Source organism: Salmo salar, chromosome ssa13 (assembly GCF_905237065.1).
Source record: "Salmo salar chromosome ssa13, Ssal_v3.1, whole genome shotgun sequence".
NCBI classification, from domain to species: domain Eukaryota; kingdom Metazoa; phylum Chordata; class Actinopteri; order Salmoniformes; family Salmonidae; genus Salmo; species Salmo salar.
Window position 1 is genome coordinate 6,674,505 of NC_059454.1, and position 13,888 is coordinate 6,688,392.

General features: G+C 38.7%; 1 protein-coding gene across 1 annotated transcript in view; it reads right to left on the reverse strand.

The window, feature by feature from the left end:
• Window positions 1-13,888, reverse strand: part of LOC106566357 (nociceptin receptor) — a 78,792-nt gene that overhangs the window by 28,191 nt on the left and 36,713 nt on the right. Inside the window, exon 3 of the mRNA XM_014134287.2 lies at window positions 1,122-1,483. Coding sequence (XP_013989762.1) covers window positions 1,122-1,483 — 362 coding nt within the window. The remainder of the gene's footprint in view (window positions 1-1,121; window positions 1,484-13,888) is intronic.

Consider the following 13,888-nt stretch of genomic DNA (forward strand, 5'->3'; position numbering starts at 1 on the left):
TTAAAATAATTGTTATGTTTTTTGTGAACGTTTATCGTGAGTAATTTAGTAAATTCACCGGATGTTTGCGGGGGGTATGCTAGTTCTGAACGTCACATGCTAATGTAAAAAAGCTGTTTTTTGATATAAATATGAACTTGATTGAACAAAACATGCATGCATTGTATAACATAATGTCCTAGGGTTGTCATCTGATGAAGATCATCAAAGGTTAGTGCTGCATTTAGCTGTGGTTTTGTTTTTTGTGACATTATATGCTAGCTTGAAAAATGGGTGTCTGATTATTTCTGGCTGGGTACTCTGCTGACATAATCTAATGTTTTGCTTTCGCTGTAAAGCCTTTTTGAAATCGGACAGTGTGGTTAGATTAACGAGAGTCTTGTCTTTAAAATGGTGTAAAATAGTCATATGTTTGAGAAATTTAAGTAATAGCATTTCTAAGGTATTTGAATAACACGCCACGGGATTCCACTGGCTGTTGAGTAGGTGGGACGATTTCGTCCCACATACCCTAGAGAGGATATATATATATATATATATATATATATATATATATATATATATATATATATATATATTTTGGTTGGTACTTTAACTATTTGCACATTGTTACAACACTGTATATAGCCATAATATGACATTTGAAATGTCTCTATTCCTGTGGAACATTTGGGAGTAGAATGTTTACTGTTCATTATTTATTGTTTATTTCATTTTTGTTTATTATCTTTTTCACTTGCTTTGGCAATGTAAACATATGTTTCCCATGTCAATAAAGCCCCTTAAATTGAATTGAAATTGAATTGAAATTGAATTAAATTGAGAGAGAGAGAATCTGAATATAGATGAATACAGAGGTCAGACTGAGGATAGAACAGATAAATCAGACTTGATAATTAACCAAACAATGTCTATCTAACATCCTTATTTTTCAGAGCTGATCTGGTAGGTCAAAAGACCAATTACTGAAAGAAATATCAGAATTAGGGCTGCCTGTCTAAACGTAGACAGACAGACAGACAGACAGACAGACAGACAGACAGACAGACAGACAGACAGACAGACAGACAGACAGACAGACAGACAGACAGACAGACAGACAGACACCCAATATAACCTACTGTTATGTTCGACCTCCACCTCCACATCTCCCAACACCATGACCGGTACCCCTATCGCCGACGCCAGTACCCACACACAGATGTTGACCACCTTGGCCTTGTGGGGCGTCCTCATGTCCAGGGCTTTGACCGGATGGCACACAGCCACGTAGCGATCCATGCTCATCACGGTCAGAGTAAAAGTGCTGGTGAACATGTTGTAGTAGTCGATGGAGACCACGGCCTTGCAGAGGGCGTTACCGAACGGCCAGAAGCCCAGGAAAACGTCTGTTCCCTGGAAGGGTAAGGTAGCGAGGACCAGGAAATCAGCCAGAGCCAGGTTAAATATGTAGATGTTGGTGGCTGTCTTCATCTTGGTGTACCTGACAGAGAGGAGAATTGTATTAATACATATGTAGATGTTGAGTGTAACTGGGTAGAATAGGTGGCTGTTCTTATCATGGTGAAGAATAGGATAGAAAAGCATATTATACCTAGATTGAAAGCCACTGTAGCGGAAAACCAAGTAAAGTTGGAAAAACGGATACAGTCAGTGTCAAATATTGAACATCCATTTGTTGAAACAAACACACACACAAACACACTGTCTGTCTGTCCGTCCGTCTGTCTGACTATTTAAGGGAGTTTGTGAATGACCTGCTTGGTAACCAGGAAGCAGGTTGGCAACAAAGAGTTGAAAATAGATCCACACCTTCTTTTGTAACAGGAAGTCTTGTTATAGTTTCACAACATGTTCCCATTCCTTCATATTGTTGCTGTCAGAAGAAAACCTTGTTTCTCTTTTTAATATGAAATGATAGTCAACCGTGTGTGAGGGTTTTTCTCCTTTTAGGAACTGAGATGAAGATTGTCATGAAGATGGTTTGTGACTAGGGACCAGCAGACCACATCAGCAGCAGAGAACAAACTGACTTAATTTGGGATTATTTGATGAAATCAAATGGGGGAAAGGCTTTTTTTTTTACACTCTTTAAAATATTTGTTTTTATCTCAATGTGGAAAAATTCAAGCACCCTAGTTCTCTCTCTCTCTCTATCTCTTCTTCTCTTTCCCTCCCTCCCTCCCTCCTGCTGCCTCTTCGCATTTTGAAAATGTGCAGAGAAGTCTCTTCTACAGAGAACATGTCTCCTCTGCAACTCTCCATTTGGGAGTAACTACAGTATATGAGTCTCTCCTCTACACATATAATTACAGCCTAATAATGAAGCTCCATTTCCTCCTCCTCTCTCTCTCTCCCGCTCCTCTCTCTCTTGCTTGCTCCTTCCTCTCTCTCCTGTCTTTATCTCGCTCCTCTGTCTCTCCACTCTCTCGCCTATATCTTTCCACAATCTCTCCCGCTCCTCTCTCTCTATTTCTCTCTCTCTCGCTCTCCCTCCCTCCCTCCCGCTCCTCTCTCTCTCTCTCTCCCACTCCTCTCTCTCTCTCTCTCCTTTCTCTATTTCCTCTCTCTCTGCCATTAATGATGGCATTAGGCTTCTGGCCGTTAGCTCGCTCTGAGGAACGAGTGGGAGGAAAGGGCACCTTCTCTGGAGTGTTAGTAACCACAGAGAGAGTTTCAGCAGTGGCTATGGATATTACTGTGAATAAGTGTTGCGGATGACAAGGGGAAACCATGATGCGCCTCTTAAAAGCATTTAACCTAAGGAAGGCAATTTCAGTGATTAATAGATGACACCTGTTTAAAAATACTATTAAAAATCCTATGATTTATATTCGATTCTCTGCTCAACCACCTCCCCCCCCTCCCTCTCTGTCTTTCTCTCTACCTTTTTTTCTCTCTCTCTCTCTCTCTCTCTCTCTCTCTCTCTCTCTCTCTCTCTCCCCTCTCTCTTGAAATCAAATGAGCAAGAACCAGGTTGCTAACAGAGTTCAAAAAGGTTGAGGAGGTAAGAGAGATGGAAGAGAGGAGGAAGATGGGAGGAAGAGATGTGGAGAGACAGAGGAGTAGCAGTAAGTGACTGCAGTGGTTGGCTGTCATCCAGCCCTCTGTGCCAGGCCTGGTGCGTGTGTGTGGTAGTGCTGAGCAATTAACCTTTTTGTTATTAAACAACTAATTGACCAACCGTTGATTAAATCACTTGAATTCCACCCAACCACTGGGGAGCCAAGCCCAGCCAACCAGAATGAGTTTTTTTTCCAACAAAGGGGCATTGTTACAGACAGAAATACTCCTCAGTTTCATCAGCTGACAGGTGGCTGGTCTCAGACGATCCCAGGTGAAGAAGCAGGATGTGGAGGTCTTGGGCTGGCGTGTTACATGTGATCTGCGGTTGTGAGGTTCGGTTGAATGTACTGCCAAATTCTCGAAAACAACGTTGGATGAGGTTTATGGTAGAGAAATTAACATAAAATGGTCATTCCTGCAGTCAGCATGCCAATTGCACGCTCCCTCAAAACTTGAGACATCTGTGGCATTGTGTTGTGTGACAAAACTAGACATTTTAGAGTGACCTTTTATTGTCCCCAGCACAAGGTGCACCTTTGTTATGATCATGCTGTTTAATCAGCTTCTTGATATGCCACACCTGTCAGATGGATAGATTATCATGGCAAAGGAGAAATACTCACTAACATGGATGTTAATAAATTTGTGCACAAAATTTAAGAAAAATATGTTTTTGTGCATAAGAAACATTTCTGGGATTTTTTTTTTCAGCTCATGAAACATGGGATCAACACTTCACCTGTTGCGTTTATATTTTTGTTCAGTACATATAATGAGCTCAACACACTGTTTATGTTGAGAGAAATCATATCATTCAAGAGAGAAATTAAGTCAAGAACTATGTGGGACACTTGGCTGAAGGGAGTTGTAGTTTTCATGAAGCAAATATTCAACCTATTTCAGTGCAGAAACATGGTAATTAACTACAATGACCATAATCCACTGCGCTTGTTTTTCCTGACTGGATAGCCTACAAACAGACGCATGAGAGAGGATTGTAGCAGACAAATACAGACAGTTTGTGAGGTAGCTCTACACAATTGCTAGTTGTAGTAGATGGTAGTAAGCAGTCTTGAAAGTATGCCTCATGTAGTTTGAAGAACTAGCACAATTATTTAGTCAGACAGCTCTGCAGCACACTTAGGCAGCTACTAACTCAAAGACAGTAGGTGGTTGGCTGGCTGGCTTGCTGAGCAGAGCGGAGATGAGATGATGGGAGCGTTCCTCTGCCCAGACGTTGCTGATGCATGCCAGATCTTACGATGCATATTTTAAAGTGGCTTGCGAAAGTATTCACCCCCCTGGAATTTTTCCTATTTTGTTGCCTTACAACCTGGAAATAAAATAGATTTTTTGGGGGGGTTTGTATCATTTCATTTACACAACATGCCTACCACTTTGAAGATGCAAAATATTTTATATTGTGAAACAAACAAGAAATAAGACAAAAAAACAGCAAACTTGACAGTGCATTACTATTCACCCCCCAAAGTCAATACTTTGTAGAGCCATCTTTTGCAGCAATTACAGCTGCAAGTCTCTTGGGGTATGTCTCTATAAGCTTGGCACATCTAGCCACTGGGATTTTTGCCCATTCTCCAGGTCCTTCAAGTTGTATGGGTTCTGTACAGCAATCTTTAAGTCATACCACAGATTCTCAATTGGATTGAGGTCTGGGCTTTGACTAGGCCATTCCAAGACATTTAAATGTTTCCCCTTAAACCACTCGAGTGTTGCTTTAGCAGCATGATTAGGGTCATTGTCCTGCTGGAAGGTGAACCTCCATCCCAGTCTCAAATCTCTTGAAGACTGAAACAGGTTTCCCTCAAAAATGTCCCTGTATTTAGCGCCATCCATCAATCCTTCAATTCTGACCAGTTTCCCAGTCCCTGCCGATGAAAAACATCCCCACAGCATGATGCTGCCACCACCATGCTTCACTGTGGGGATGGTATTCTCGGGGTGATGAGAGGTGTTGGGTTTGCGCCAGACATTTTCTTTGATGGTCAAAAAGCTCAATTTTAGTCTCATCTGACCAGAGTACCTTCTTCCATATGTTTGGGGAGTTTCCCACATGCCTTTTGGCGAACATCAAATGTGTTTGCTTATTTTTTTCTTTAAGCAATGGCTTTTTTTCTGGCCACTCTTCCATAAAGCCCAGCTCTGTGGAGTGTACGGCTTAAAGTGGTCATATGGACAGATACTCCAATCTCCACTGTGGAGCTTTGCAGCGCCTTCAGTGTTATCTTTGGTCTCTTTGTTGCCTCTCTGGTTAATGCCCTCCTTGCCAGGTCCGTGAGTTTTGGTGGGCGTCCCTCTCTTGGCAGGTTTGTTGTGGTGCCATATTCTTTCCATTTTTAATAATGGATTTAATGGTGCTCCAAGGGATGTTCAAAGTTAAGATATTTTTTTGTAACCTAATTCTGATCTGTACTTCTCCATAATTTTGTCCCTGACTTGTTTGGAGAGCTCCATGGTCTTCATGGTGTCTCTTGCTTGATGGTACCCCTTGCTTAGTAGTGTTGCAGACTCTGGGGCTTTTCAGAATAGGTGTACAGTTGAAGTCGGAAGTTTACATACACTTAGGTTGGAGTCATTATAACTCGTATTTCGAACCACTCAACCATTTCTTGTTAATTAACACAAGTAATTTTTCCAACAATTGTTAACATACAGATTATTTCACATATTTCACACTGAATCACATTTCCAGTGGGTCAGAAGTTTACATACACTAAGTTGACTGTGCCTTTAAACTATGTCATGGCTTTAGAAGCTTCTGATAGGGTAAAAGACATAATTGAAGTCATTTGGAGGTATACCTGTGGATGTCTTTCAAGGCCTACCTTCAAACTCAGTGCCTCTGCTTGACATTATGGGAAAAACAAAAGAAATCAGCCAAGACCTCAGAAAAACAATTGTAGACCTCCACAAGTCTGGTTCATTCTTGGGAGCAATTTCCAAATGCCTGAAGGTACCACGTGCATCTGTACAAACAACAGTACACAAGTATAAACACCATGGGCCCACGCAGACGTTATACCGCTCAGGAAGGAGACATGTTCTGTCTCCTAGAGATGAAAATCAATCCCAGAACCACAGCAAAGGACCTTGTGAACATGCTGGAGGAAACAGGTACAAAAGTATCTATATCCACAGTGAAACGAGTCCTATATCGACATAACCTGAAAGGCCGCTCAGCAAGGAAGAAGCCACTGCTCCAAAACCATCATAAAAAAGTACGACTACGGTTTGCAACTGCACATGGGGACAAAGATCGTACTTTTTGGAGAAATGTCCTCTGGTCTGATGAAACAAAAATATAACTTTCTGGCCATAATTACTATTGTATGTTTGGAGGAAAAAGGGGGAGGCTTGCAAGCCGAAGAACACCATCCCAACTGTGAAGCACTGAGGTGGCAGCATCATGTTGTGGGGGTGCTTTGCTGCAGGAGGGACTAGTGCACTTCACAAAATAGATTGCATCGTGAGGGAGGAAAATTATGTGGATATATTGAAGCAACATCTCATGACATCAGTCAGGAAGTTAAAGCTTGTTTGCAAATGGGTCTTCCAAATGGACAATGACCCCAAGCATTCTTCCAAAGTTGTGTCAAAATGGCTTAAGGACAACAAAGTCAAGTAATTGGAGTGGCCATCACAAAGCCCTGGCCTCAATCCTATAGAAAATTTGTGGGCAGAACTGAAAAATCGTTTGTGAGAAAGGAGGCCTACAAACCTGATTCAGTTACACCAGCTCTGTCAGGAGGAATGGGCCAAAATTCACCCAATTTATTGTGGGAAGCTTGTGGAAGGCTACCCGAAACATGTGACCCAAGTTAAACAATTTAAAGGCAATGCTACCAAATACTAATTGAGTGTATGTAAACTTCTGACCCACTGGGAATGTGATGAAAGAAATAAAAGCTGAAATAAATCATTCTCTCTACTATTATTCTGTCATTTCACATTCTTAAAATAAAGTGGTGATCCTAACTGACCGAAGACAGGGAATTTTTACTAAGATTAAATGTCAGGAATTGTGAAAAATTTAGTTTAAATGTATTTGGCTAAGGTGTATGTAAACTTCCGACTTCAACTCTATCTGTAATAATTATAATCTCTAATAATGTATAGTGATGTATCTGTAACAATTAGCATGTCTAATGACATATAGTGATATATCTGCTACAATTAGCATCCCTAATGACATATAGTGATATATCTGTAACAATTAGCATCTCTAATGATGCAGTGATATATCTGTAACAATTAGCATCTCTAATGACATATAGTGATATATCTGTAACAATTAGCATCTCTAATGATGCAGTGATATATCTGTAACAATTAGCATTTCTAATGACGTACAGTGATGTATCGGTAATAATTTTATCTAATGACGTGTAGTGATGTGTCTGTAATAATTACAATCTCTTATGAAGCATAGGTAAAAATCTGTAATATTTGTCATCTCTTATTACGTGGAGTGATGTATCTGTAATAATTATGATCTATATTGATTTATAGTGATGTATCTGTAAGAATTATAATGTCTAATGATGCATAGTGAATAATCTGTAATATTTATAATCTCTAATGACGTATTGTGATGTATCTGTAAGAATTATAATCTCTAATGACATATAGTTATGTATCTGCTTTAATTATAATCTCTAATGATGTATAGTGATGTATCTGTAGTAATTATAATCTCTAATGATATATCTGTAGTAATTATAATCTCTAATGATGTATAGTTATGCATCTGCTATAATTATAATCTCTAATGATATATCTGTAGTAATTATCATCTCTAATGATGTATAGTGACTGATCTTTAATCATTATAATCTCTAATGATGCATAGTGATGTATCTGTAGTAATTATAATCTCTAATGATGCATAGTGACTGATCTTTAATTATTATAATCTCTAATGATGCATAGTGATGTATCTGTAGTAATTATAATCTCTAATGATGCCTAGTGACTGATCTTTAATAATTATAATCTCTAATGATGCATAGTGATGTATCTGTAGTAATTATAATCTCTAATGATGCCTAGTGACTGATCTTTAATAATTATAATCTCTAATGATGCCTAGTGATGTATTTGTAGTAATTATAATCTCTAATAATGCATAGTGACTGATCTTTAATTATTATAATCTCTAATGATGCCTAGTGACTGATCTTTAATAATTATAATCTCTTATGATGTATAGTGATGTATCTTCTAGAACTATAATATCTTTAATATCTCATAATAACACACAGGAAGGAAAGGTTGAACTGATTCTCTTTCATCTTTCCATATGGCGATGTTCTAACACACACAAACACACACACTCACATATACACGCACACTCACACACACACACACACACACACACACACACACACACACACACACACGCACACACACGCACACACACACACACACACACACACACACACACACACACACACACACACACACACACACACACACACACGCACACACACAAGCAAACAAGCGGTAATAAATGCCATAAATTAACCATTGGACATGTCTACATCGGAACTAGAATCACAAGCATTTCTCTACACTCGCAATAACATCTAACCATGTGTATGTGACCAATACAATTTGATTTGTGGACATGTGAACGTGGGACTTTTTTGGGGGGGCTTTTTTTTGTATGATTATTTATGATATAGTTTTTTTTCTTGAAGGTGTGACTTAAATGTGTAAACACGTGAACGCATGACTTTAAAAAAAGAATGATATATATATATATATATAAAATATATAATATACAGTGCCTTGCGAAAGTATTCGGCCCCCTTCAACTTTTCAACCTTTTGCCACATTTCAGGCTTCAAACATAAAAATATAAAACTGTAATTTTTTGTGAAGAATCAACAACAAGTGGGACACAATTATGAAGTGGAACGAAATTTATTGGATATTTCAAACTTTTTTAACAAATAAAAAACTGAAAAATTGGCCGTGCAAAATGATTCAGCCCCTTTACTTTCAGTGCAGCAAACTCTCTCCAGAAGTTCAGTGAGGATCTCTGAATGATCCAATGTTGACCTAAATGACTAATGATGATAAATAGAATCCACCTGTGTGTAATCAAGTCTCCGTATAAATGCACCTGCTCTGTGATAGTCTCAGAGGTCCGTTTAAAGCGCAGAGAGCATCATGAAGAACAAGGAACACACCAGGCAGGTCCGAGATACTGTTGTGGAGAAGTTTAAAGCCGGATTTGGATACAAAAAGATTTACCAAGCTTTAAACATCCCAAGGAGCACTGTGCAAGCGAAAATATTGAAATGGAAGGAGTATCAGACCACTGCAAATCTACGAAGACCTGGCCGTCCCTCTAAACTTTCAGCTCATACAAGGAGAAGACTGATCAGAGATGCAGCCAAGAGGCCCATGATCACTCTGGATGAACTGCAGAGATCTACAGCTGAGGTGGGAGACTCTGTCCATAGGACAACAATCAGTCGTATACTGCACAAATCTGGCCTTTATGGAAGAGTGGCAAGAAGAAAGCCATTTCTTAAAGATATCCATAAAAAGTGTCGTTTAAAGTTTGCCACTAGCCACCTGGGAGACACACCAAACATGTGGAAGAAGGTGCTCTTATCAGATGAAACCAAAATTGAACTCTTTGGCAACAATGCAAAACGTTATGTTTGGTGTAAAAGCAACACAGCTCATCACCCTGAACACACCATCCCCACTGTCAAACATGGTGGTGGCAGCATCATGGTTTGGGCCTGCTTTCTTCAGCAGGGGCAGGGAAGATGGTTAAAATTGATGGGAAGATGGATGGAGCCAAATACAGGACCATTCTGGAAGAAAACCTGATGGAGTCTGCAAAAGACCTGAGACTGGGACGGAGATTTGTCTTCCAACAAGACAATGATCCAAAACATAAAGCGAAATCTACAATGGAATGGTTCACAAATAAACATATCCAGGTGTTAGAATGGCCAAGTCAAAGTCCAGACCTGAATCCAATCGAGAATCTGTGGAAAGAACTGAAAACTGCTGTTCACAAACGCTCTCCATCCAACCTCACTGAGCTTGAGCTGTTTTGCAAGGAGGAATGGGCAAAAATTTCAGTCTCTCGATGTGCAAAACTGATAGAGACATACCCCAAGCGACTTACAGCTGTAATCGCAGCAAAAGGTGGCACTACAAAGTATTAACTTAAAGGGGCTGAATAATTTTGCACGCCCAATTTTTCAGTTTTTTATTTGTTAAAAAAGTTTGAAATATCCAATAAATTTCGTTCCACTTCATGATTGTATCCCACTTGTTGTTGATTCTTCACAAAAAATTACAGTTTTATATCTTTATGTTTGAAGCCTGAAATGTGGCAAAAGGTCGAAAAGTTCAAGGGGGCCGAATACTTTCGCAAGGCACTGTATATATATATTTGATTTACCATTCAACCAAATGTATTTATAACAATACGATGAGTAAGCATCTGTTTAATTCAGTTCCAGACGGTCAGTTAATGGATTTCACTCCACAATTTAATAGCCACTGTACTAACAGGCCCACTGCACTGTTTACCATTTGTCAAGGTGGGGGTTATAATGCCTGTATATAAACAACACATTACCAACATTATAACATTGTTCATTAGGTCTACATGAATTCGTATAAATATATAAAAAGAAGTAGTTGAACTGTCAATTCTTTCATGTTAGGCTACTACATGAGCCAACGAAGTGGGATTAGCAGATTTGTGAGATGAAACATGTATGAATCTCTCTCATTCTTGGTGTCTTTACATATTTAGACATAAATCATTTACTGTCTTACATTTTTGTCAGTGTATTTCTGTCATTGTAGTTCTGTCATTGTAGTTCCGTCAGTGTAGTTCTGTCATTGTAGTTCTGTCAGTGTATTTCTGTCATTGTAGTTCTGTCAGTGTAGTTCTGTCAGTGTAGTTCTGTCAGTGTAGTTCTGTCAGTGTAGTTCTGTCATTGTAGTTCTGTCAGTGTAGTTCTGTCATTGTATTTCTGTCAGTGTATTTCTATCATTGTAGTTCTGTCAGTGTAGTTCTGTCAGTGTAGTTCTGTCATTGTATTTCTATCATTGTAGTTCTGTCAGTGTAGTTCTATCATTGTAGTTCTGTCAGTGTAGTTCTGTCAGTGTAGTTCTGTCAGTGTAGTTCTGTCATTGTATTTCTGTCAGTGTAGTTCTGTCAGTGTAGTTCTGTCAGTGTAGTTCTGTCATTGTATTTCTATCATTATATTTGTCATTGTCCACAGCACCATAGTCTATGTGTTTCATTAAACATTTACAGAACATTTTATACTGGCTGGTAATAAACCTTATCCTCATTTCTGTATGTAGATCTGGGACTTGCACTGTAATGGCTTTACTCTTTGTGTCTCCTTCTTAAGCATTATTATTGAAATTTAAAAAATGAATTGTTTACCATAAATTTTCCCTTCATATTGTTTGCTGAATAATGTAGATTTTTCAGTCATTTCGATAGGTCATACAGACATTTAGTCACAATGTTATTTATTCTTTATAGGTATGGAGTATTTTTTCACATAATAATATCACTATGCGTGTGTGTTTGTGCAGGCGGCAACCAGTGCATTGGAAGAACGACATATTTTCCAAATGTTTGCCATAGTTTGTTCGAACTGAAATAGTAAGAGCCACTGCATCCAAGAAGATAAGGATAATAAGATGATTCATTTGACTTCTTCGTTTATACACGTTTAAAATGTTGAAGTTGTTCCAAACATCAAATTTCAAGTTAAGGGTTAAGGTTTTGGAAAGGGTTAAAACATTAAGTTTAGGTATTCACTCCGAATGGTTAAATTAACGGTTAAGGTTTGGGATAGGGTTAAACCCCCCCCCTACACAAATATAAATAAGTTTACCACTGGGATTGAACACGTGACCTTCGGATCTGGAGTCACGGGATTACAAATGTTGAAAGAATTGAAAAGTTATTATTTTATTTTTTACATTTAAAATATTTCATGTAGACCCAATGAACAATGTTATGTGGTAATGTGTTGTTTATATACAGGCATTATAACCCCCACCTTGACAGATGGTAAACAGCACATGGGTCCTGTTAGTACAGTGGCTATTCAATTGTGGAGTGAAATCCATTAACACCTGAACCGCCATAGGCCAACGACCACTGAAGTTTGATTTTTTTTTAAATAATAAAAATAATCCCACCCCAAAAAGCTATGTCCTTGCTTCTTCCCTTACTTTTCCTAAATGTTTGTATTTTACACTGCTCATTTGTCAGAATTTTAAATCACAAACAGAAAAGTATTTAGAGCCATTTTACAAAAAGAATTTCAAACCTATTCCTAACTTAATCCGCCGAGACAATGGGCTGTAGGACGTTGGTACCCAGCCAGGCGCTAATGCGTGTCTCGCTCCTCACTGAATGAGTGACACATGGATAAATGTGCTCCTTACTTCACAATTGCATTTAAATCAGGCTGAATGATAAGGAGGGTGAAGAGGTTGATTTAATTTAGAAAAGACAATAGTCTAATGATGAGTTTGTATTATGCCTATTTATCAGCGGCAAATGATTTAGGATTGATACCATTCTCTTTTATGTTTTACTTTGCTAAAAGAAGCTGTTATGGGACTGTTTTATTTTCTATAACTCTATTACTAATCAAATGTATTGTAAGGGAAAGTGAAAACATGCTACGTGTTGCAGTAGTCCTTATAGCATAATGCTAAACATATCCTTGACTTTATCCAGTGACACAAAAGATGACAGCCCACTGACTGAATGACAAATGGATAGAATGGGCAATAATTGTGCAAGTTACTTCACAATCCAAATTAAATTAGGCCTAACTGAATGATGATGGTAAAGAGGAACATCAATAGAACATCAACAGTGTAATGATGAGTTTGTGTTATGCCTATTCATCAGCGTTTAGCGCTCATGTTACCAATTTGACTGCGTGCCTTGCAGATTGATACCATTCTCTATTAGGTTGTACTTTGTTAAAATAAGCTGCTATGGGACTGTTTTATTTTCTATAACTCTATTACTAATCAAATGTATTGTAAGGGAAAGCGAAAACATGCTACGTGTTGCAGTAGTCCTTTTGCATAATGCTAAACATATCCTCGACTTTATCCAATGAAGCAGAAGATGCCAAGTTAATGAGCGGGAAACAAACGATGCCAGTCAGCCTGCACAGACGGCCCATTGAAACTACACATAAACTATACTGAAACTAATTTCACAGATAGTAAGAGTTAGCCTATATACAAGATTAAAATTGACAATCTGTTGAGTGACTATATTTGGCCTATCAGTTGTCAAATTGTACATGAAGAGATGGGTACATCTTGTAATTGACAGATGCAGGGAAAAGAGCATCGCTTTATCAAATCCTCCTGCAGAGTCACATGCAGGTAATTTTTTTTGATTTCTATACAGTATCTGAAAGAGCATATTCTGCACTATCTATGACACTTACCATTGTCAAATAATTCAAAAGGGGAAGGTATTTTATCCAAATGTCACTTTTTCCAAGAATATCCGTGCTTATCGTGCATTCAGCACATGATCTGGGGAAGGGTACCAAAACATTTCTGCAGTATTGAAGATCCCAAAGAATACAGTGGCCTCCATCATTCTTAAATGGAAGAAGTTTTGGAACCACCAAGACTCTTCCTAGAGCTGGCCGCCCGGCCAAACTGAGCAATCGGGGGAGAAGGGCCTTGGTCAGGGAGGTGACAAAGACCCGATGGTCACACTGACAGAGCTCCAGAGTTCCTCTGTGAAAATGGG